The sequence below is a fragment of the Papio anubis genome, chromosome 16 (assembly GCF_008728515.1).
Source record: "Papio anubis isolate 15944 chromosome 16, Panubis1.0, whole genome shotgun sequence".
NCBI classification, from domain to species: domain Eukaryota; kingdom Metazoa; phylum Chordata; class Mammalia; order Primates; family Cercopithecidae; genus Papio; species Papio anubis.
The window spans coordinates 34,373,822-34,395,228 of NC_044991.1; the positions used below are offsets into that span (position 1 = coordinate 34,373,822).

General features: G+C 53.0%; 2 protein-coding genes across 9 annotated transcripts in view; one reads left to right on the plus strand and one right to left on the minus strand.

Moving 5' to 3' along the window:
* Positions 1 to 21,407, minus strand: part of APMAP (adipocyte plasma membrane associated protein) — a 143,710-nt gene that overhangs the window by 92,787 nt on the left and 29,516 nt on the right. For all 7 annotated transcript variants that reach the window (XR_004178974.1, XR_004178971.1, XR_004178975.1 and 4 more), the window contains exon 8: positions 18,938 to 19,072. The gene's annotated coding sequence lies outside the window, so the exon portion shown is untranslated. The remainder of the gene's footprint in view (positions 1 to 18,937; positions 19,073 to 21,407) is intronic.
* On the plus strand, positions 9,153 to 19,708 carry CST7 (cystatin F). Of its 2 annotated transcripts, none has more exons than XM_031656506.1 (4): positions 9,153 to 9,454; positions 17,047 to 17,219; positions 18,708 to 18,824; positions 18,923 to 19,074. In XM_031656506.1, exons 1-4 carry the CDS (start codon positions 9,319 to 9,321, stop codon positions 18,941 to 18,943), a joined length of 447 nt encoding a protein of 148 aa, XP_031512366.1. In that variant the 5' UTR covers positions 9,153 to 9,318; the 3' UTR covers positions 18,944 to 19,074. The 2 variants fall into 2 exon arrangements, with proteins under 2 accessions (XP_031512366.1, XP_003905219.3); XM_003905170.5 differs by lacking the exon at positions 18,923 to 19,074 and adding an exon at positions 19,416 to 19,708 and having other exon boundaries at positions 9,165 to 9,454.

The window sequence follows — 21,407 nt, forward strand, 5'->3', positions numbered from 1 at the left end:
TGCCCTCCACCTTGAGCCCAGCACCCACCTCCCCTCCCGTGGCCAGCATGAGTCCCCCAGGGAGCCTGAGCCCCAGTGTCCACGGCCACAGCTGCTCTTAGCCCTCCCTGTTCAGATGGCTCATGACCCTGCCCGGCCCACAGCCCGCCCTCCCGCCATGTGCCCTGGCACAGAAACAGACCAAGAGCATCCAAAGGAGCCTAGGGGCTCAAGGCATACAGCAGCGGGAGGCAGCACCACCAGGCGGGGACCTGCATGCAGGCAGGCGTGGGAAAGCCTCACAGAGGAAAGAGGGGGCTTCAGAGGTGCCCCAGTGGGGGTGGCTGTTGGGCAAGCAGGAGGGGCTGCTAGAAGTGGGGTGGCCCCTGTGACTGGCCAGCGGAGCATGTCTGGCTTCCTTCTCTGGCTGATCCTCCATTGAAGAAGGATGAGGGAAACTGGCAGTTACTGGCCAAGCCTGTGGGCAGTAGTGATCTGGCTTCCCGGGCTGGTGCTACAGGCTGCGGGTCCGAGTTCTCCTGTCCTGCGTGCTCTGGCTATCACCATTCCAGTTGGGTTCTCCGGTTTTGCTTGGCTTTGTTTTTCAGCATGGAGGAGCTGCAGCTGACACAGGTGAGAAGCAGCTCTGTGGCTGGGTCAGTATCAGGTGTGCAAGTTGCCAGTGGCCAGCAAATTGGGAATGGGGAGGGTTAGAGAGGCTGGAAATGGCATTTCTCCAAAGAACCGAGAGCCCTCCCGGGAGGCTTAGACTTTCATTCTCTTTGGACATACTCGAGCAGATGACGTTCCAAAGGTGCCACACCAGTACATCCCCTCCCATCTGCTTTCTGGTGATAGGACCTGACACTGTCCCACCAAGAGGTGGGGTCTGCTTGGTTCCCCATCTCTTGAATCTGAGCGGGTCTGCAATTCTGGCAGAAGTGATACTAGGTGACTTTCGAGGCTAAGTCATAAAAAAGGATGACTTCCACTTGCTGTCCCAGGGAACACTCATTCTCACAGCCCGGCCACCATGCTGTGAGGAAGCCCAGGTGGCCACCGGGCAGGACATGTGGAGGTGTTCCCGCCCCAGCCCACCGAAATCCAGTCAGCAGCCAGCGCCACTCCAGACATGTGAAGGAAGAGCCTTCCAGGATGCCAGGCCCCACCCTCGGATGCCCCAGCTAGCATCCCAGACCTGGTGGCCACAGGCAACCCCACCACGTGGTCCGGATCCCTGGCCTCAGAAGGTCTGAGAATGATGGAAGGGATGGTGGCTCAAGGGCTAAGCTTTGCTGTGACCCGTGCAGCTGAGTTAAGAGGAACCCTCCAACCCCCAAACGCCGAGATTCTCTACGCCAGAGGCCCGGTGGGTGGGTGAGGGGCCTGCCAAGCCTGGAAGATTTATTTGCAGGATTTTCCCCACGGACTGATAACTGAAACCGCAGAAGGCTTTGCGGTTTAGAGACCCTGTCTCATGCCCAAAATTGCATTTCCCCAGAAAGGGCGCAGGGTGGCCGAGGTCCCAGCCGCTGCGGAGCAGGCTAGGGACTGGGGCAGGTCCCGGCACAGGGGCGGGGGCGCTGCCAAGGTCTCACAGCTGAAGAGAGAAGCCCGGGCCTGCGGAAAGCCGGGAAATGCGCTCAGGCCGGGCCCTGCTCATGGCTGGGATCACAGCGCCACCCTGTGGCCGACGCTCTCTTTCCACTCCCAACAGTCTGGAGAAATTGAATTGCATTCTTCACGGAGAAATACAGACAGAAAAAAATCTTCCAGCCCAGCAGCCAGATAACCACCGCTGACTTTTAGAAGTTGAGTGCAGATAGAACAGAAAGGTAGTGAACGCCACCGCCCCCTGACTCCTCCCCTTCTCTAGAAATCCACCCCAGGGGGTGTTGTGTTTCTTTCATACATTGTTTTTGCACAGAAAAAGTCTCTCATGCACACATAAGACTCCTGAGGCCACCTCACTCCTGCCCTGCACACTTTGTGGGCAGTCCTGGAGCAGTGATGCCCTTCTGTGTCTCCCGGCACACGCAGGTCACAGCCAGAGGCCACCCCCACCCCACTGGCAAGCTGGTGTCTGCAGGTAGAGTTCACAGGTCACTCAGTCCCAGGCCTGGGCCCAGCAGAGGGCCTGAGTGGCCCCTGCCCCCCAAGGGGGACAGCCTTGAGGACCCAGGAACCAGGACCATGCTTCCGGGGCCTGATCCCCAGCCTTGCATAACTCTGGCAACTTCTCGCTCTCTGCATGCCCGTTTCCTTGTCTGTAAAATGAAGGATTCAGTGAAGACACAGCTGGTTCAGGAGATCTGCTGTACAACATGGTGACTCTAGTTAGTGACAGTGTACACATGCTTGAACATTGCTGCATAGAATCTTGTGTTCGCATCATCAGTAAGGGTGTACGGTAGCGTAGATGTTCATTGGCTTGATTTAGCTGTTCCACAATGCAAACAGACATACTTCATGCTATACAAAACTTCATGCTATACACCATGTGTGTTCAATATGTATTTGTCAATTAAAATAAATTTTGTTAAAGAGAAAAGGGAAGTCATACAATGTTAAGGAAGTGCCTGGTGCCTAATAGTACTATAAACACCTTTCTCTCATCATTATTATTTCTACCATTGTAGTTAATGATATCATGTTACCCTGCGGCCTCCTGGTGCCCTTGGTGGAGGCTGTAGTTTTGGAAGCCACAAGTCAACTCAGGTCCCTGCCCTTCTCACAGAGTGGCACGGCAGGGCCACTGGCACAGGACAGCCCACCAGGAGCGCTGCATGATTCCATCAACCCATACCCACATGGCACAAACGCCTCCCTGCAGGAGCCCGGCCCTCCGGGCCTCTCAAGACCTAGCCCAGACCTAGCACTCTGGGTCAACCACAACCTCCTTCCCAGCAGGGACTCTGATGGCCACACCCTGCTGTCCCTGCAGCCCTGCAGCTGGGCGTGGTGAGGGCTATGTGCTGAGGTCCATGCTGATGTCAGCACCAGCTGCAAAGGACAGAGGGTCCTCTTCCCAGAACTGAGCACACTTGCTTCAGATGACCACTTGCAAGGATCCCAACTCACAACCCACCAAGCTGTGTTCTGGCCCCCACACTCATCCCTGCCTCTGCAGAAACAACAGGCACTCAGGGAGTCACAGGTCAGACCTGCAGGCCCTTCCCTCCAGAAAAGGGGTAGCCTCCAGCGGTGTCCTAGGCTGCCAGCTCCAGAATGTTCTCAAGTCACCGGGCAGGTGCATTTGCAAGCAGACAGCTATGCAGATGGTCAGACCATGGCCTGAGCTGTCAGAAAGGGCAGGGAGTAAATGAGCCTCACTCCCCTGAACCTCAGTTTTCTCATGTGTAAAGTGGGGACACTCACACACACCTGAAAGGGTCGTGATGAAATGAATTGAACCAGTGTGAGAATGCACACAGGAGACCGTCAGTACATGTCAACGGCTCTGAGGATCTCCATCCACTCAGCCACCTTCACCTTTGCTGCCTCCACCCACAGCTCTTGGGGCACAGCTCTGGGGGTCACTACAGGTGAGTTGACCCCAGGAACGCAGGTGCAGGGCCACCCAGCCGGCTGCTTTGACAAGTCTTTCAGGAAACATGGCTTTTCACAGTCACCCACAATAACAGCCGCTGCTTTTTGAGTGTTGTGTGGGGACTGCTCTAAGTGCCCCGGAGCGCTGTCTCATTTATCCTCCCAGGGCTTCCAGCAGTGGCCATTTCACCCCCATGTGTCTTCAGGTGAGATGGAGGCCAAGGCTGGCTTCACATGTGTAGCACTCCCCCTCACCCCACAGAGCCTGGCTGGGGCCCTTCGTGCAGGGCAGAGTCTGAGGTTCAGAAGGCCTGTGTGCTGCCTGCAGTCAGAGGCAGCTGACCTGGGGCCAAACTCAGGGTCCCCAACAACCAGGCCCACTCCTGCCCAACAGGCCTGGCTGCCCTCAGCCTCCAGCACCGCCAGCCAGGGTCAACAGCATGGGACCCGCCCTGACAGGAGTCCTGTCTTGACTGGGCCCAGGAATGCTGTTTCACATCGGGCCTGCCTTCCCATGCATCCTCAAAACCCCAGGGCAGGCAGCTGCGGGCCAGACCCACAACTCCCTTCAGGGTTCTAGGCCTTGCCCTGTTGTTTGTTTCTGTGGCTCCCCACTTGTCCCACGCAAAGGCCCTCAAACCCAAGCCCCAGATGGCATCAGAGATGCTCTGAGCAGAGGCGGTTCCATCTGCCTTTGTAAATGAATATAAGCATCTGCACACCATACCTGCCTTCTAAAGGCTCTGAGAAGTCCTGCATCAAGAGACTGCTTGGTTTTCTTTACCTCCACATTCCTCGTGTGTCTTTGTGCAAGGGAATATGTGGGTACACACACCTGACATCTGACAGTTTGGAAGCCCCACTCCTGCTGTAAGGATAACAGAAAACCATGTCACTGTCAGGGAGCTCACTCTGAGCCATGCCCCATCACTCATCTCCACCTCACATGAAGCCTAAGAGATGAAGAGTCAAACCTCTCCTTTATCCTTTCTTTTGTTTGGGTATGTTTTGTAACAGACAAGGAGGCTAGAGTTTGGGGAAGTCCAGCGAGTCCCCTGCATCCCACAGTCGGCACCCAGGAGACCCCTGAGGCCTCCTGGGAACATGGCATTCCATGGGTCAAGGAGGGTGGCAGGGTTCCCGGTGCGGAGAAGGGCTGGGCACCACTTCTCCTTCCTGAGCTTTCTGAAGGCCAGAAGGATGCCACCATGGCTGGGCATGTGGCATAGGGATCAGTTCCTGGGAGAAGGGGCCCCACTGGCCCCACAGCCTTTGGAGGTTGCAGAGGGATTATAATGATTCTCATTGTCATCACTATCAGTATCATATGGATCTAGGAGCTTTTTAAATATCTGTGTGCTTCAATCCCCTGTAGTTACTATTCTTATTAATGCTAACTTGTCCCTTCCCTGGGCCAGTGGGAGCCTCTTCAGCTTGGCTCTGATGCCTTTGACACAGCCCCAACAGCCTTTGAGGGTTTCCCTGCTCCCTAGAAGGTGAGATGTTTCTGGCTCATCTTGTACATTTCCTGCCCTGGCATGGAATCAGTCATTTCTCCAACAGCCTTAGTCCTTAGTGAGAAACCACTTTTAGGGTGCTCACTGCCGCCTGATTGGTCACTTTTTGTGGCCTCCTCAGTGCAGAGATAGCGAGGGTTTGTAGTAAACTTCAGTAAGTGTGGCAACAGGCTCTGTAGTGGCTCCACTGTCCCAGCCCTGTGCTGTTCCCTCCCCTTTAGTGTGGGTGGGACCTGTGACTCACTTCCAGGCATTCGAATATGGCAAAGGTGATGGGAGGTCATCTCCATGTTAATGGTATGTGAGACTGTAGCCCAATTTTCCAAGAAGCAATCTCTCCCATGCCAGCTTTCAGGAAGTCAGTGGCCCTGTCAAGAAGGCCCACATGGCTAGGAGCTTAAGGTGGCCTCTAGCCAACAGCCAGTAGGAAGCTGAAACTGACAATCTCAAGGAACCGACAGCTGACAACAAGCCTTTTACCTGGGAAGCAGCCCCTTCCCTAGTTGAGCCTCTGATGAGACTGCAGCCCCAGCCAGCCCCACATTGCAGCCCCAGCCACACTGCCCCACTCCACCCCTGGCCAGCTTGGTAAGACTCAGAGCACCCAGCTTGGCCAGGCCAGACTCCAGGCCCACAGAAACCATGTACCAGAATCTCTGGGACACATTTAAAGCACTGTGTAGAGGGAAATTTATAGCACTAAATGCCCACAAGAGAAAGCAGGAAAGATCTAAAATCAACACCCTCCCATCACAATTAAAAGAACTAGAGAAGCATGAGCAAACAAATTCAAAAGCTAGCAGAAGACAAGAAATAACTAAGATCAGAGCATAATTGAAAGTGATAGAGACATGAAAAAACCCTTCAAAAAATCAATGAATCCAGGGGCTGGTGTTTTGAAACAATCAACAAAATAGATAGACCACTAGCCAGACTAATAAAGAAGAAAAGAGAGAAGAATCAAATAGATGCAATAAAAAATGATAAAGGGGATATCACCACTGATCCCACATAAATACAAACTACCATCAGAGAATACTGTAAACACCTCTACACAAATAAACTAGAAAACCTAGAAGAAATGGATAAATTCCTGGACACATACACCCTCCCAAGTCAAAACCAGGAAGGAGTCGAATCCCTGAATAGACCAAGAACAAGTTCTGAAATTGAGGCAGTACTTAATAGCCTACCAACCAAAAAAAGTCCAGGACCAGATGGATTCACAGCCGAATTCTACCAGAGGTACAAAGAGGAACTGGTACCATTCCTTCTGAAACTATTCCAAACAAGAGAAAAAGAGGGAATCCTCCCTAACTCATTTTATGAGGCCAGCATCATTCTGATACCAAAACCTGGTAGAGACACAACAAAAAAGAAAATTTCAGGCCAATATCCCTGATGTCCTATTGATGTGAAAATCCTCAATAAAATATGGCAAACTGAATCCAGCAGCACATGAAAAAGCTTATCCAGCATGATCAAGTCGGCTTCATACCTGGAATGCAAGGCCAGTTCAACATATGCAAATCAATAAACATAATCCATCACATAAACAGAACCAATAACAAAAACCACATGATTATCTCAATAAACGCATAAAAGGCCTTCAACAAAATTCAACACTCCTTCATGCTAAAAACTCTCAATAAACTAGGTTTTGATGGAATGTATCTCAAAATAATAAGAGCTATTTATGACAAACCCACAGCCAATATCATACTGAATGGGCAAAAATTTGAAGCATTCCCTTTGAAAACCAGCACAAGGATGCCCTCTCTCACCACTCCTATTCAACATAGTATTGGAAGTTCTGGCCAGGGCAAGCAGGCAAGAGAAAGAAATAAAGAGTATTCAAAAAGGAAAACAGAAAGTCAAATTGTCTCTGTTTGCAGATGACATGATTGTATATATAGAAAACCCCATTGTGTCAGCCCAAAATCTCCATAAGCTGATAAGCAACTTCAGCAAAGTCTCAGGATACAAAATCATTGCGCAAAAATCACAAACATTCCTATACACCAATAATAGACAAACAGAGAGTGAAATTATGAGTGAACTCCCATTCACAATTGCTGCAAAGTGAATAAAATACCTAGGGATACAACTTACAGGGGATGTGAAGGACCTCTTCAAGGAGAACTACAAACAATTGTTCAAGGAAATAAGAAAGGACACAAATAAATGGAAAAACATTCCATGCTCATGGATAGGAAGAATCAACATTGTGAAAATGGCCATACTGCCCAAAGTAATTTACAAATTCAGTGCTATCCCCATGAAGCTACCATTGTCTTTCTTCACAGAATTGGAAAAAACTACTTTAAAGTTCATATGGAACCAAAAAAGAGCCTGCATAGCCAAGGCAATCCTAAGCAAAAAGAACAAAGCTGGAGGCATCATGCTACCTGACTTCAAACTATACGGCAAGGCTATGGTAACCAAAACAGCATGGTACTGGCACCAAAACAGATATATAGACCAATGGAACAGAACAGAGGCCTCAGAAATAACACCACACATCAACAACCACCTGATCTTTGACAAGCCTGACTAAACCAACCAATGGGGAAAGGATTCCCTATTTAATAAATGGTGTTGGGAAAACTGGCTAGCCATTTGCAGAAAACTGAAACTGGACCCCTTCCTTACACCTTATACAAAAATTAACTCAACATGGATTGAGGACTTAAACATAAGACGTAAAAACATAAAAATCCTAGAAGAAAACCTGGGCAGTACCACTCAGGATATAGGCATGGGCAAAGACTTCATGACTAAAACACCAAAAGGAATAGCAACAAAAGGCAAAATTGATCAATGGGACCTAATTTAACTAAAGAGTTTCCACACAGCAAAAGAAACTCTCACCAGAGTGAACAGGCAACCTACAGAATGGGAGAAAGTTTTTGCAATATATCCATCTGACAAAGGGCTAATGTTGAAAATCTACAAGGAACTTAAACAAATTGACAAGAAAAAAAACAACCCCATCAAAAAGTGGGTGAAGGATATGAACAGACACTCAAAAGAAGACATTTAAGCGGCCAACAAACATATGAAAAAACGCTCATCATCACCGGTCATTAGAGAAATGCAAATCAAAACCACAATGAGATACCATCTCATGCCAGTTAGAATGGCAATCATTAAAAAGTCAGGAAACAACATATGCTGGAGAGGATCTGGAGAAATAGGAACGCTTTTACACTGTTGGTGGGAGTGTAAATTAGTTCAACCATCATGGAAGACAGTGTGGCGATTCCTCAAGGATCTAGAACCTGAAATACCATTTGACCCAGCAATTTCATTACTGGGTATACACTCAAAAGATTATAAATCATTCTACTCTAAAGACACATGCACATGTATGTTTACTGCAGCACTCTTCACAATAGCAAAGACTTGGAACCAACCCAAATGCCCATCAATGGTAGACTGGATAAAGAAAATGTGGCACATATACACCATGGAATATTATGCAGCAATAAAAAAGGATGAGTTCATGTCCTTTGCAGGGATGTGGATGAAGCTGGAAACCATCATTCTCAGCAAACTAACACAAAAATAGAAAACCAAACACGGCATGTTCTTACTCATAGGTGGGAGTTGAACAATGAGAACACATGGACACAAGGAAGGGAACATCACACACCAAGGCCTGTCTAGGGGTGGGGCGCCAGGGGAGGGATAGCATTTGGAGAAATACCTAATGTAGATGATGGGTTGATGGGTACAGCAAACCACCATGGCACGTTCTGCATATGTACCCCAGAACTTAAGTATTTTTAAAAAAAAGAAGAAAATCAAGTGATTCTGCTTTTGAAAATTCCTGCTAATGTTTTTCATGCAACATCTCTTTGGTGTGTGGCTCAGGGGTAGAACATTGCACCAGGATTTGCTCACGGGTCTCGTTTCTCTTCCTCCTCCCCCAGCAAATGACGACTGCTTGGAAACTTTTATAAAGGAAGCGGTTGCCTTTGTGGCTGATAGATCTAAAGGTGAAGAGCTTCTGGCCAAAATGATTCAGCAGCAAACCACTCCCCTCCCTAGCACCACGCAGGCAGCCCCCTAGCCCCGCCCCTGCCCCTGTCCCAGAATGGTTTGCAGGGTGGGGTTCCACGCTGTGGCCCCAGCACCCGCCCCTGGTTTGAGACAGCCCACTGCCCCGTGCTACCCGAGAAGGCTCAGCACAGGCACCAACCACTGCCCAGCATTGCCCCGTGCTGCCTGAGGATTGGCACGGGCACCAACCACTGCCCCCAACTGCCCCATGCTGCCTGAGAAGGCTCTGCACGGCCACCCCCGACTGCCCCGCACTGTCCCCACCCGGGCAGCCATGCAAGCGGCTGGAACTCTGCTGGCCTTCTGCTGCCTGGTCGTGAGCACCACCGGGGGCCCTTCCGCAGGTAAGTGGCGTTCTCCCCTGGCCGCTCCCGTGGGGTCTCTCCCTGAGATTGGCCGCTGGTGCCTTGGGTCTTCCCCAGGGCACTTTCCTGGCTTGGAATCCCCACAGGACCATGCGGTGGTAAGAGGTGCTGGGAGTGGTGAGAGGGGCAAGGGGCTCCATCCAGCTGCAGCCACCTTTGGGGGTAGCAGGCTACAGGAATGAAGGGTGTGGGGGCTACCCAGAAGGCTAGGGGCAAGGGAAACGTCTTCCATTCTCTGGTCTTCACAGAGGTCTGAGAAAGGTCTGAGCAAGGCAGATCTCCCGCAGCCCCTCTGCGGGACGGAGGCGACAGGGCAGCCACATGCCTGCGGTTAGCCTCTTCTATCTGATGGCTTGTCCTTCCTTCCTGCCGGCTGCTGTCCTGTGACTTGGCCCCAGGGACCCCAACGATCAGACTCTTTCACCCTTCCTGAAATCCACTCCCTGAGGGTCAGCACTCAGAGGGAGGGGGGACACGGAGGAAGCAGCCACTGCCTGTGCACTGGGAAACGGAGGCACAGTCAGGCTAGGTGATTTGCCCAAGTCACACAGCCAGGGACAACCTTCCCTCTCCCAAAAGGAACTGGGCCATGCCCTCCCTGGCACAGGAATCAGACCAGGATACTGATGGGAACTTAAGAGGCCTTCGCCTCATTTTACCAACCAGGAAGCTGGCATCAGAGGGTTGAGGTGACCCGCTCAAGTCACACGACCCCCACTCAGCAGATGGGGACAGAAGGGGGCTAGAGTCTGGCCAAAGGGGCCCAGGTTGGGGGGTGTGCAGCAGGACCACTGACAAGAGGACAGCCCCAGAGCACCCAAGGGGTCCACGGAGGGTTCTCACCTCCTCCTGGTGAATCAGAATACTGAGGACTCAGTGATGCTGGGGGACAGTGTTGAGCTCCCAGGCCTGGCCTAGGGTGGGTGTTGCGACTGAGTGCCCAAGAGGACAGGGCAGGCTGGAGGAGGGAGGCAGCTTCTGCTCTCACTGACAGGAACATGCCACCACCACGGGCTCTGGGTGGTGCTCAGTGAACATGAAGCTCACCCATGGCCGGCAGAAGGCTGGGGACAGCACACCTGCCCTGCCTCCCAGCTTGGGAGTCTTCTCAGCTCACACGTGGAGCCTTCCACCCACTTCCCAGCCTCACAGGGGCCTCTCCTCCTGGTCCTGTCATGATGCAGCGCCGCCTGCCCACCGCCGTCTTGTGCCCTGCCGCTTCGTGTCTCCAAGGTCCAAGAGGGAAGCGGGGAAGAGACGCACGTTCACCCAAGAGAAGTGGCTCCTTCTCACACCTCAGAAAAGGCTCTCCTGGAGGGGACATGGAGCCGGCTGTCCTAGGGTGTCATGGGATCTAATTAAACCTACTGACTGCTGAGGGGTTTCAGAGCTCAGCTCATCTCATGGAGCAGGCTAGGGACTTGTAGCAGAGTGGTGTTGGAGCTGACGTGCTGGGCAGCTGGCAAAGTCACTTTCCTGGGCTGTGTTCCTGGTCCCTTGCTGGTGTGTAATGCTGCACCAAGGCTTTCCCTCCGTTCCCAGTAGATCTGCTGTCGGCCACCAAACCCCAGACAGAAGCTCCAGAGCCCACGTTCACACACACGGAGCGGGCCCTCAGCCTCAGTCCTATCATCCGTGAAATGGGAAGATAACTGCACCCCATCTCCGGTCTTGGGGAGGCTGAAAAGAGGTGGCTCGGGGAAGGCACAGGCATGGAGGCACACGGGGCGTGGGGTGCTCTCTGCTGGCCTCGGCCCCCTGCTCTCTCCAGTGCAGGACCTTCTGCCGCTGTGCTAGTGACAGCCCCCAACACCCTGCCCACGTGCTGTGATCATTTCTGGTGCTTCCAGCAAGGGCCTTCAGTCTTCGGCTGTACAGGGAGGGTGCTCGGAGGCCCCCAGTCTAGCAGCAAAAGAGATGGGAACCTGGGCCCCAGACACGAGCATGCATCCTGCCTCTACCCCACAACTCCTACAGCCCCTCCACTGCCTCCTCTGAGAATAAATTACAGAGCCTTCCTCATGACTGAGGGGGCTGGGGGGCAGGGGAAGCAACACGGACCCCGAGGGTGGTGCCGTCTGAGCATCTGGCCTCTCTCCACGCCCAGGCACTGAACTGCACAGACCGCAGCGCCCAGTCCCTCAGGGCACCTTTCTTCCCTGAGGCTTTCAGAACCTAGGAAATTGCCACACTAGCTTCCGCCACCCTTTTGAAAAGGACTGTTTCTTTCTCAATCTGATGGGCATCTCTTCTGGGAAGCTCTGCGACGTGCCATGTCACCCTCTGCCCCCTCTACTCTAGCTGCAACGGTCCATCTGCCTGGACAGGGGCCCTGGGGTGAGGGAGCCATTTCGGCTTCCCTCTGCAAGGTGATGTCAGTCCTTACTTCCCAGTAGCAGAGAGACCACCTGCAGCCAGGGACCTCCTGTCTCCTGGGGAGCACTGAGAGCTGCCGCAGGCTGAGCCACCCTCTATGCGGCAAGGTTTGTTTTTCCCAGTGGGGGCATTCATTTGCCCTGAGACCCCTGCTGTGGCCATGTGCATTTTGATGTATTTGATAATGATTACAGTATTGCACATCATTTATTGACAAGTGCTTTGTGTATGTTGCCTCATATATTCTCACTGTCGTCAACATCCTCATTTTACAGGCGAGGACACGGAGGCTCAGAGAGGTTAGGCAGCTTGCCTGAGATCACACAGTTGGTGAGAGGCAGAGCTGGAATTCAAACTCCGGGTGTGTCCCAGTGGGTTAAGGTCGGGACTGATCCTGGGAGAGCTCAGTGTCCTGTCTGTGCCAGGGGCATGTGTGTGCCCTCAAAAGAAAGTCTCCACCATTAGCCATCACACAGAGACCCGAGAGTACAGTGGGCGGGTGTGGCCCCAAGGACCCAGGCTTTCTGAATTTTGATGGTGTCATGTGAGAGGGCTTGGGGTGACGGGGTGAACACCAGCACCCCTAAGCTGGACCTGTATCCCCCAACACCCCAGTTCTCAGGCACAGCCAGGCAGACCTTATGCTCTGGGTGATGGGGGCCAATGGGGCCCCTCCCAAAGGGTCTCCCCACCCAGCTCAGTACTGGCCCACGGAAAGGGCACCCCCTCAGGTGACACAGGGAGGGACACCAGCAGGGACCATCTGCATCCAGCTCTCGGCACCCAGGTCCCCATCTCAGGGACAGTTTCACAAACAGGGGCTTCCCAACCTCTCGGCCACACCTAGAACACTCCTGAAAGAGGGAGGCGGTGTGCAAGGCCAGCCCCTGCTGTGCCCACCCATTTTCCTACTAAAGGCAGGTGGGAAGGGTCTGCCTGGTGTCACCACAGTGATCCCTGTCCATGTTCTCTCTCTTCTCAGAATGGCTTAGTACCAGCTCTACCACCAGGCCAATGCCCCGAGGACAGGAACGTACCCTGCCCAGGGCATGCCCAGCAGCTGTCAGAAGCTGCAGCTCCCTGCTGCCTTGGGCAGAAGCCCTGGCAACTCCCCTGGCACGGCAGCTTCACATCTGCACCCCAGTGCACACTGGTCCTTGGGTGCCCCGATAGGTCTGTGCCCCATGCACACAGCCAGTCAACACTCAGAAACACGGGGCTGCAGCACGAAAGCAGGATGATCGCAGGGTCCCAGGACAAGGAGACGGAGGAAACTCAAATCCATCTCCCCGAGGAGCCTGGGGCCCGGGTTTTTAAGGGTTCTGGAGTGGCGAAGTGTGGAGATCGACTGTTGGAAGGGGCAGCGTGATGTCACAGCACAGGGAGAGGAAGCAGCTGTGTTTTCGTGATGATTCCGTTCCTCTGTGGGGGGGGTTTCCAAACTGGTTGCTGGAATTGGGATCTGAAAAACATCTTGGGCCAGAGAGCAGCCTGATTCAAGCTTAATTATGAGTATCTTTCTGTCCAGAACCTGGCATGCAATTCTTGTCAATGTGCGGGGACGGTTTCATTCGCCTTCCCATGACTATGTGTCCTGGGGCCTGCTCAGCACCTGGTATCATCAGGCCCTGCCCACCCCCGCCCCACCTCCAGCTTCTATGTCTGGAAGCTCCCTACCTGTCTCAGGCACAGCCCACCTCCCCTCCCACCCTGCATTAGAAGCAGTGGTGGGCTGAGGTCAGGCTGCCCTGGCAGGCTCCTAGCACAGGCCTCGCACAAAGCAGGTACCCCCACTCCCCTCGAGCAGGCCTGGTAGGCCCCAGGCATTATTTCTATACAGACGAATTTTATGTGCCTTTTGTTTCTTCTCACAAGCCTGATAGTCCGTGCGTTCTTTCCGTTCATGTCACCCTGGCCATCACCACCGTCACCCTCTGCACCCAGCAGCAGCCTCCAGCGGGGTCTCCTCAACTCTTCCCAGCATGTAGCTCCCTCCTCCCCTAGGTCAGTTCAGCCACCTTCCAGCTGCTACCCCTATCCTGACCCTCTGCTCACCCATTTTACCCTCAGGTTGGCATCCTGTCCTGTGCCCCAGGCTCTGCCTCCCCTCCACTGTGGGCGGGGCCTGTCTCAGAGTCCACCCTGCATCTCCCTTAGCACCTGCCAAACAGTCCTTGAATGAGGAAAAAGCGAGAGTGGTGTTCCGAATTAGTCACACCTGGGTTTAGCCCCCACCCTGCACTCCAAGCTCTTGGTCCCCTCGCCTGCAGAATGGGCATGTAGCAGAAAAAACAGCATCACGGGGCCCTCCAGACAGAGCAGGCGAGGAGGAGAGCACCCATTCTTCCACGGCCCACCTTCAGTGGCACGGAGCAAACCCGAGTCCCCTCCCTGGGGGCGGGGGGGTCCTCTCCACAGTTCTTTGACTCCAGCAGAGGTTCTCAAAGAGCTGCATTCGCTCACCACCTGCTGGGCGCTTGTTTTCTTCCCTGAAGATGACTGGCCTCTCTGGGGTGTTAATTCTTAATGATCAACCTTTCCTTGTTAATTTCTCTTAACAAATCATCCTAAAAATAGGTTTGACTTTTAAACATTTTTAAATTAAAAATTGAGCTTTTAATATCTGTTTAGACAACTGTAAGACAGTAAAAGGTTTAACTTGAAGCCTACATTTTAGGAAACATGTAGTTAAATAAAAATATACCAATTTCAGTATTTCTCATAAGCTTTTTATAACTTTAACACAACCTTTTAGGAACTAACGTCATGAGCTTGAAAGGGAAATTTATCTGAAGTTCAGTGTAAACTGAGTTTCACTTCATTTTTAAAATTCTGTTAATCTCAAGCAAAATTAAATACATTTTATTTTTTAAAAAGTTAATAATGGTTGGCTTTAAGATACCAAGAATAATTATTTTTTGTTATGCTCCTCTGTATTTTTCAAATTTCCTACCAAAAATAGGTAAGTTTATAATCAGAAAAAGTCATAAAATACAGTATTTACAAAGAAAAAAACGGACAGCCATATTAATTATGTGAGGAAAGAAAGCAAAATAATAATAATAATAAAAACACTAATCTCTGATAGCAAAAATACACTGAACACACACTACCCCTTCCACACACACGTCTCTTTCTTTCTCTGCTGTTCAGACGACAGTGATGAGCAGAAACCAAGCTAGTTTCCAGAACAGTTTTTTGTTTTAACTAAAAGCCACATTCAACTTCCTGTCATCAACAAGTGCAGGGACCAGAAGGAGCTGGCTTTGGCACTGGGGCCCCTCCTTCCTGATGGTAACACTGCAGGTCCCGAGGACCCCCCACTGCCAGCACCAGCGTCAGAGTCACCTGAGAGCCTGGGGAAATGCAGGTTCCAGGGCCTCCCCTAGATGGCCAAGCCCAGCCCCTGCTGCTCAGGAACAGAGCGGTTTCTATTCCATCTTCAGAGGCCTAGTCTTAAGCAAAGGCTACGGCGGTTTCAGGGGGGATGTGTGTGACACTAATTACTGTGAAGGACAGTCCCAGGGCATGCCAGTGCAGGACACAGCTATCCAGCAGCACACGGGACCAGCACATGGCCAGCATTCTCTATGGGGTGGGGCGCCAGCACTGCGCTGCTTTCTTGGGATGGAAGGCCAGGCTTCCTTGGCTGCTAAAGCACGAGGCAGGCACAGTCATCCAAAGCCCAGCCATAAAGCTCACCTTCTGGTCCGGAACCAACCACGGGACAGCCACCTGCCAAGCGGCCTCCCTTCACAATGGACACTCTTTACCGGGAAGGGGCAACATTCCCAAGGCCACAGAACTTCTAGTCCCACATCTTCTTTGCCCACTCCTGGCACTGCACCGCCCAGCCTGGGGGTGCCACGTGGTGACCAGAAACCTCGGCATCCTGGCTGTCTACCTTGGTAGGGTCTGATGTGCACCCACAGACATCCAGGACCCAGGAAGGGCCTCTTGCAGACCTCAGGCAGCAGTGGGAATGGCCTCCTCTGGGGCCCTCACACTGAGTTGACACTGACGTCCTGGCAAGGCCTCCCTGCCATGCCCAGCTATGAAGCCTGTCCCCTCCCATTCCCCAATCACCCTGCCCCCAATGCCGTGGGGCCCAGCTTTCCATCCAGACCATAGCAGGCTGCAGCCTCAGGCACAGACGCTAGGGGACAGACTGTGGGGGAAGCCCCCGGTGCTGCTTCCCCATCTTGTATCCAAATATAGGCCTCCTTGATACAGGAAGGGCAGGCTTCCCTGACCCCAACGAAGCTTGTGGACACAGTGCACTGTCACCCACAGGAGTGAAAAAGACTGTCCCTGGAAAGTCAGGAGGCAGTGCAGGGGTATCAGGTGCTGCAGGCTGCCAGGAGGGGTGCCCTCCTAGGGGCTGGGCCTGAGGCTGAGAGCCAGGCAGGCAGAAGGCCTTGAGAAGAGGACAGCCATCTCCTTCCAGTGGGAGGCCCTACCTCCATCCACCGCCTAGAGGGCCAGGCTGGGGCTGACTTTCCCTACCATACTACAAGGCTACATCCCGTACTTAGGTTCTTACCTGTGGGACATGTTCCGCTTTTATCACATATGTTGGAAATAACCCTGGGTTCTGAAAGGGGGGCACAGGTTCATTGCACCCCCTGGCACCTGGTCCTCAGCTCTGAAAATGCAGCAACAAATGCACTGCAGGCGTGTCGGTCGGGGGACAGGTGAGGGGGCAGGTGAGGTGGGAGAGGTGAGGGGGCAGGTGAGGGAGCAGGTGAGGGACAGGTTGGAGGACAGGTGAGGAGGCAGGTGGGGAGCAAGTGAGGGAGGACAGGTGATGGGGGCATGTTGGGGGCAGGTAAGAGAAGACAAGTGAGGGGGCAGGTGGGGCATGTGTGGGGGCAGGTGAGGGAACAGGTAAGAAAGAACATGTGAGGGAGGACAGGTGGGTGGACAGGTGAGGGGGGCAGGTGAGGAGGGACAGTTGAAGTGGGGTCAGGCCCACACAAGCAGGCAGGGGGCAGGTGAAGGGTGGGTGGGGTGGGTAAGCGGGGACAGGTAACAGGGGCAGGTGAGGGCGGGGCTGGTGAGGGGGGAGCAGGTGAGGGGTGGGTGGGGCCAAGAGGCACACGTCAGTGGAGAACTGAGAACCACAGAGGCATGAGGTATGACACCTGGACTGAAGACCCCGCTAACATCAGTGTTCTGTTCTTCGTCTCTTTCAGATACTTGTTCCCAGGACATTATCTCAGGTGTGAATCCAGGATTTCCTAAAACAATAAAGACCAACGACCCAGGAGTCCTCCAAGCAGCCAGACACAGTGTTGAGAAGTTCAACAATTGCACGAACGACATGTTCTTGTTTAAGGAGTCCCGCGTTACAAGGGCCCTAGTTCAGGTAACGGTCTGGGTTCTGGTCACATGTCACGAACAGCCCTAAGCAGCTGAGTTGCTACAATGCGACACCTAGGCGAGCAGGGCGGATGTAATGTGAAGTCGCTCCTGAGTGCAGAACTCTGGGCAGAAAGCAGATGCATACGGGGTTGGAGTGGACAGCAGCAGCCGAGGCCAGCATCCCCAGGGCAAGGCACAAAGGTTACACAAAGCACACGGCTCCCCGGCAGTTACCAGGCCCCTGGCCCAGAGCCCACTAGGCATGGGGTAAGAAGGCGCCAGGGCCCTAATGGGGCTCCTGGAGGCGGGCGCCAAGGCTGACGGGGGAGAAAGCCACTGTCCGAGGAGCTGTCCCTGCTGGGACCAGGGTCCCCATCTGGCCTCACCCCTCACATGCCCTTAAGCCCAGAAGTGTCCTTGCCACTTTCCCCCTGGAGTGCTCACTCACATCCCAGAGTCCCAGAGCTCTGCCCAAGCCACTGCCCTTTCCCCGACTCATTTTTACTGTGCCTGCTCAGCACCCTCCCTCCTAGGGGACCCTCTGGGACACAGCCAGGCCTTGCTCGTCTGTGTCCTGAGAACACCCACTTGCTAATGTGGGACACAGGCTGTGGATGACACCCACCACCGCGTGCTGGCGCCTGGAGGGAAGGGACAGAAGCAGCCCTGTCCAAGGCAGTCTTCACAGTGTTCATGGTTATGCTGGGTCACAGGTCGGGGTGATTTTTATAACCTAATTATTTCTGACAATTGCAAACTTGTGAAGGGCAGCATGCTTTCCTATGAGAAGCGCGCTACAGAAGGCAGTATGGCGTGTAGCCAGGGTCGTCACTCCACAGCCTGGCCTGGGTGACGCAGGCCCTCCCTCCTTCTCCGGGAGCCAGCGGGATGCCCTGGGCCTGAGTCCTCGGGGTTCTCTGGGAGGGGGCTTGGAGGTTGTCCCTCTCCAGCTTGGCGACATTGGGGACAACGTAATTTCCCTAGAGCCGAGACTAAAACCTGAGGAATTTTTCTTCAACTCCTCTGAGACCACAAATGAGAAAGAACCAGGCGGCTGCCATATCCAAGTGGAGAAGGGCTGTCCGGAAACTCAAAACTCCCAACCCCAGGAATGGGGAGGGGAAGCCCACAGACCCCAGGCCTGACACAGAGGCCACAAGAAACAGCCATCAGGGGGCTGGAGTGAGGGCTGCAGGGCGGGCTCAGCAGGGCATGCAGGAGACCTAGTGTGACGTCCCTCCTGAGTGCAGAGCTCTGGGCAGAAAAGAGACACCTGTCTCAGGAAGGGGCACAAACCCCAGCACGGGCAGGGAGGGGAGTGGGAGGGGTCTGCAGGCTCTGCCGTAAGCCGGAAGCATTGCCCCAAGACGCCGGCCCACTTCCCTTCTCCTGGGTGGGCACCTGCACCACTGTCTTGAGGCCCCGCTTGCTAGTGGAGGAGCCTGCCCTCCCTCCCCTGTGCCCACTAACCCAGTCCCTTTGCTCCCTACAGATAGTGAAAGGCCTGAAATACATGCTTGAGGTGGAAATTGGCAGAACTACCTGCAAGAAAAACCAGCACCCGCGTCTGGACGACTGTGACTTCCAAACCAACCAAACATTGAAGCGGGTAAAGCAGCAGGCCCTTCTCTCAGATGCGCCCTCTCTTCCCCAGCCCACTCCCTCCCAGGCTGTGAAAAACACCCTGTCACCATTTCTCTAACACAGCACTCCAAACCTCACCCCTGAGGAAGCCAGGCCTTCCGGACTCCCGCATGACCAAGGATCCGGGAGAACAGGAGGTAGAGCCTGTGCCAGGAGGTCCTCAGACGACATCCTCCCGTCCTAGAGGCGGAGACACAGCTCGGGAAGAGCGTCCTGGGGTGCGGGTGGAAAGGGTTAGAGTAAGAAAAGCTTTCAAACAATCCAGAAATTTTATATATATATATATATCATATACATGTATATGATATATATGATAGATATCATATATAGCATATCTCTGCAGAGAGAGCAAGAGAAAGGAAACATGGCAACATTCAGCAATTATAGAGGTGAAAAGCATATCTTCTTAAATCATTCAAGTTTTCTGTAGGTTTGAAATTTTTCAAAATGAAAACTAGGGGCAGGAAAAGAGCTCCTCTGTGAGGAGCACCCCTCCACGGGCAGAGGGCTCCCCGCAGGGCAAGTCTGAGCTCTCAGGTGTTGCCTTCTGTTTCAGACTCTGAGCTGCTACTCTGAAGTCTGGGTCGTGCCCTGGCTCCAGCACTTCGAGGTGCCTGTTCTCCGTTGTCACTGACCCCCGCTTCTTCAGCAAGACCACAGCCGTGACAAACACCAGGATGCGTGCTCCCTGTCCCCTCCCACCCATCTCATGACCGGCCTCACAGACCCTCTCAGGCCTCTGACGAGTGAGCAGATGAAGTGCCGCTGGGTCACTGCAGGGCAGCTGGAATGGGAGCATGGCAGAGCCTCCTAACAGATTAAATAGATCACATTTGCTTCTGAAATGAACTCCTGTTTCTGAGGCTGCACACCTAGATTCCGGGTCTGGGTGCAGGGGACTGAGTCAATGGAGGGAGTTGTGAAAGTAAGGGATGAGCCCCCGTGGCTACAGGCCCCCAGGAGAGCAGGGTACAGCTCTGGGTCTGAATCAGCGGCAGAGCTGTGGGCAGGGACCCCGTTGGCCACTGGGCACCTTGGCCTGTTGTGATGAACATAGCTGGGAATCAAGATGAACAGCGAGCAGCAGCCATGCTGGCCCTTTTAGGGGAGCATCGGGAGGTGAGGCAAGCCTTACCAGGGATCCCCTTTACCAAGGGTTCTGACAAGTTGAAATTACTTCCTCTGGGGGCCTGACCAGCCTGAGCTGCTAGCTATAACCCTCCAAAGGCCAAAGCCCCAGAAGAGGTGAGCTGTCCACACCAGGAGCAGCAGGGCCACGGCTGTGCCTCCCTGAGGTTCAGGCCTCGCAGGGACTTGCCCTGCTGCCTGAGTGGGGGCAGAGCAGCAGACCACTCCCCAGAGCCCTCCAGAGAGGGCGCCCCACTGAAGATGACTGTGCTGGGGGTGCAGGAGGAGGGAGAGGCCACCGAGGGCTGGAGGGCACCAGGATTGGAAGAAGACTGGAAGAAGTGCCAGACTGGGCCACCTTGAGACCTGGGCACCCCAGAGGACTCTGCTGTGCAGCCAAGGTTTGAGTCAGTGCCCTGCCATGATCCATAGGTTGCGGGGGCACTGCACAGCCAGCCGCTGTCACCCTTGCTCCCAGCTTCACCCGCGCGTTCTCCAGTCACATCCCCAGGAGGCTGGCTCGGCTGTGCTAGCTGTGACTCTGGCAGTCACTAACCTAACCCTTCGGAGCCTCAGTTCCCATTGGTACAATGAGGCCATGTCTTCTGGAATCATTAAGAGTCAACATATGTGAACAACTTTCAGAACTACAGACCACTCTGCAAGTGTAAGCTGATGATAAAAATCTCAAACTGAGATCTCTGTCCTATGAAATGTAATAGCTGAATCTTGATGGAGTTTCTGTAAGGGATAACAGAGGCACACGATGAGTCACCCGATTAAGAGCATGTTAGTAATTCACATTAGAACGAATCTCTTTTATGTTTACAGCAAAAGCATATCACATATTAAAACCTAATAAGAAGACTCTATTTCACACCTCACCATGTCAAATTACCAGATAAAACACAGGAAATGACACTTGCAGACAGAAAATCAACAGCTAAGTCAAAATCAAGACTCCTTTGCTGAAAACTGTGACTAACAGTTTGCCAGCTTCTTTATATTTGTGAAAATTACGCACTGAAAGCAAAGCTCTCTGTTCTCAATTTGAAAAGGGAAGTCTACCTATAAGCCCAGTACATTTACATTGTTTGTATGACAGAATGATTAGGTATTATCTTACTTTCTTTGTATACTTGACATACAAGGTACATCATTTGTTACTAAAAGTATTTCTAATGACCACTAATTTTCTTCCCTATAGAGTCACATAAAAAATTTTGAGTTGTTCATCTGACACAATGTGGGTCACACCAACTAGATAGAATCCCATCTTTGCCTCTGTCCTACTGGTGCTGCCCCCAGGAGCCAGCCTCGAGAAGGGGGGACACACAATTAACCACCAGAATCCCAACTCTCTTCCCCAACATGAGGCCTGGCCAGTGCTGGGAGAATTAACCATCAGACTTTGCCTTCC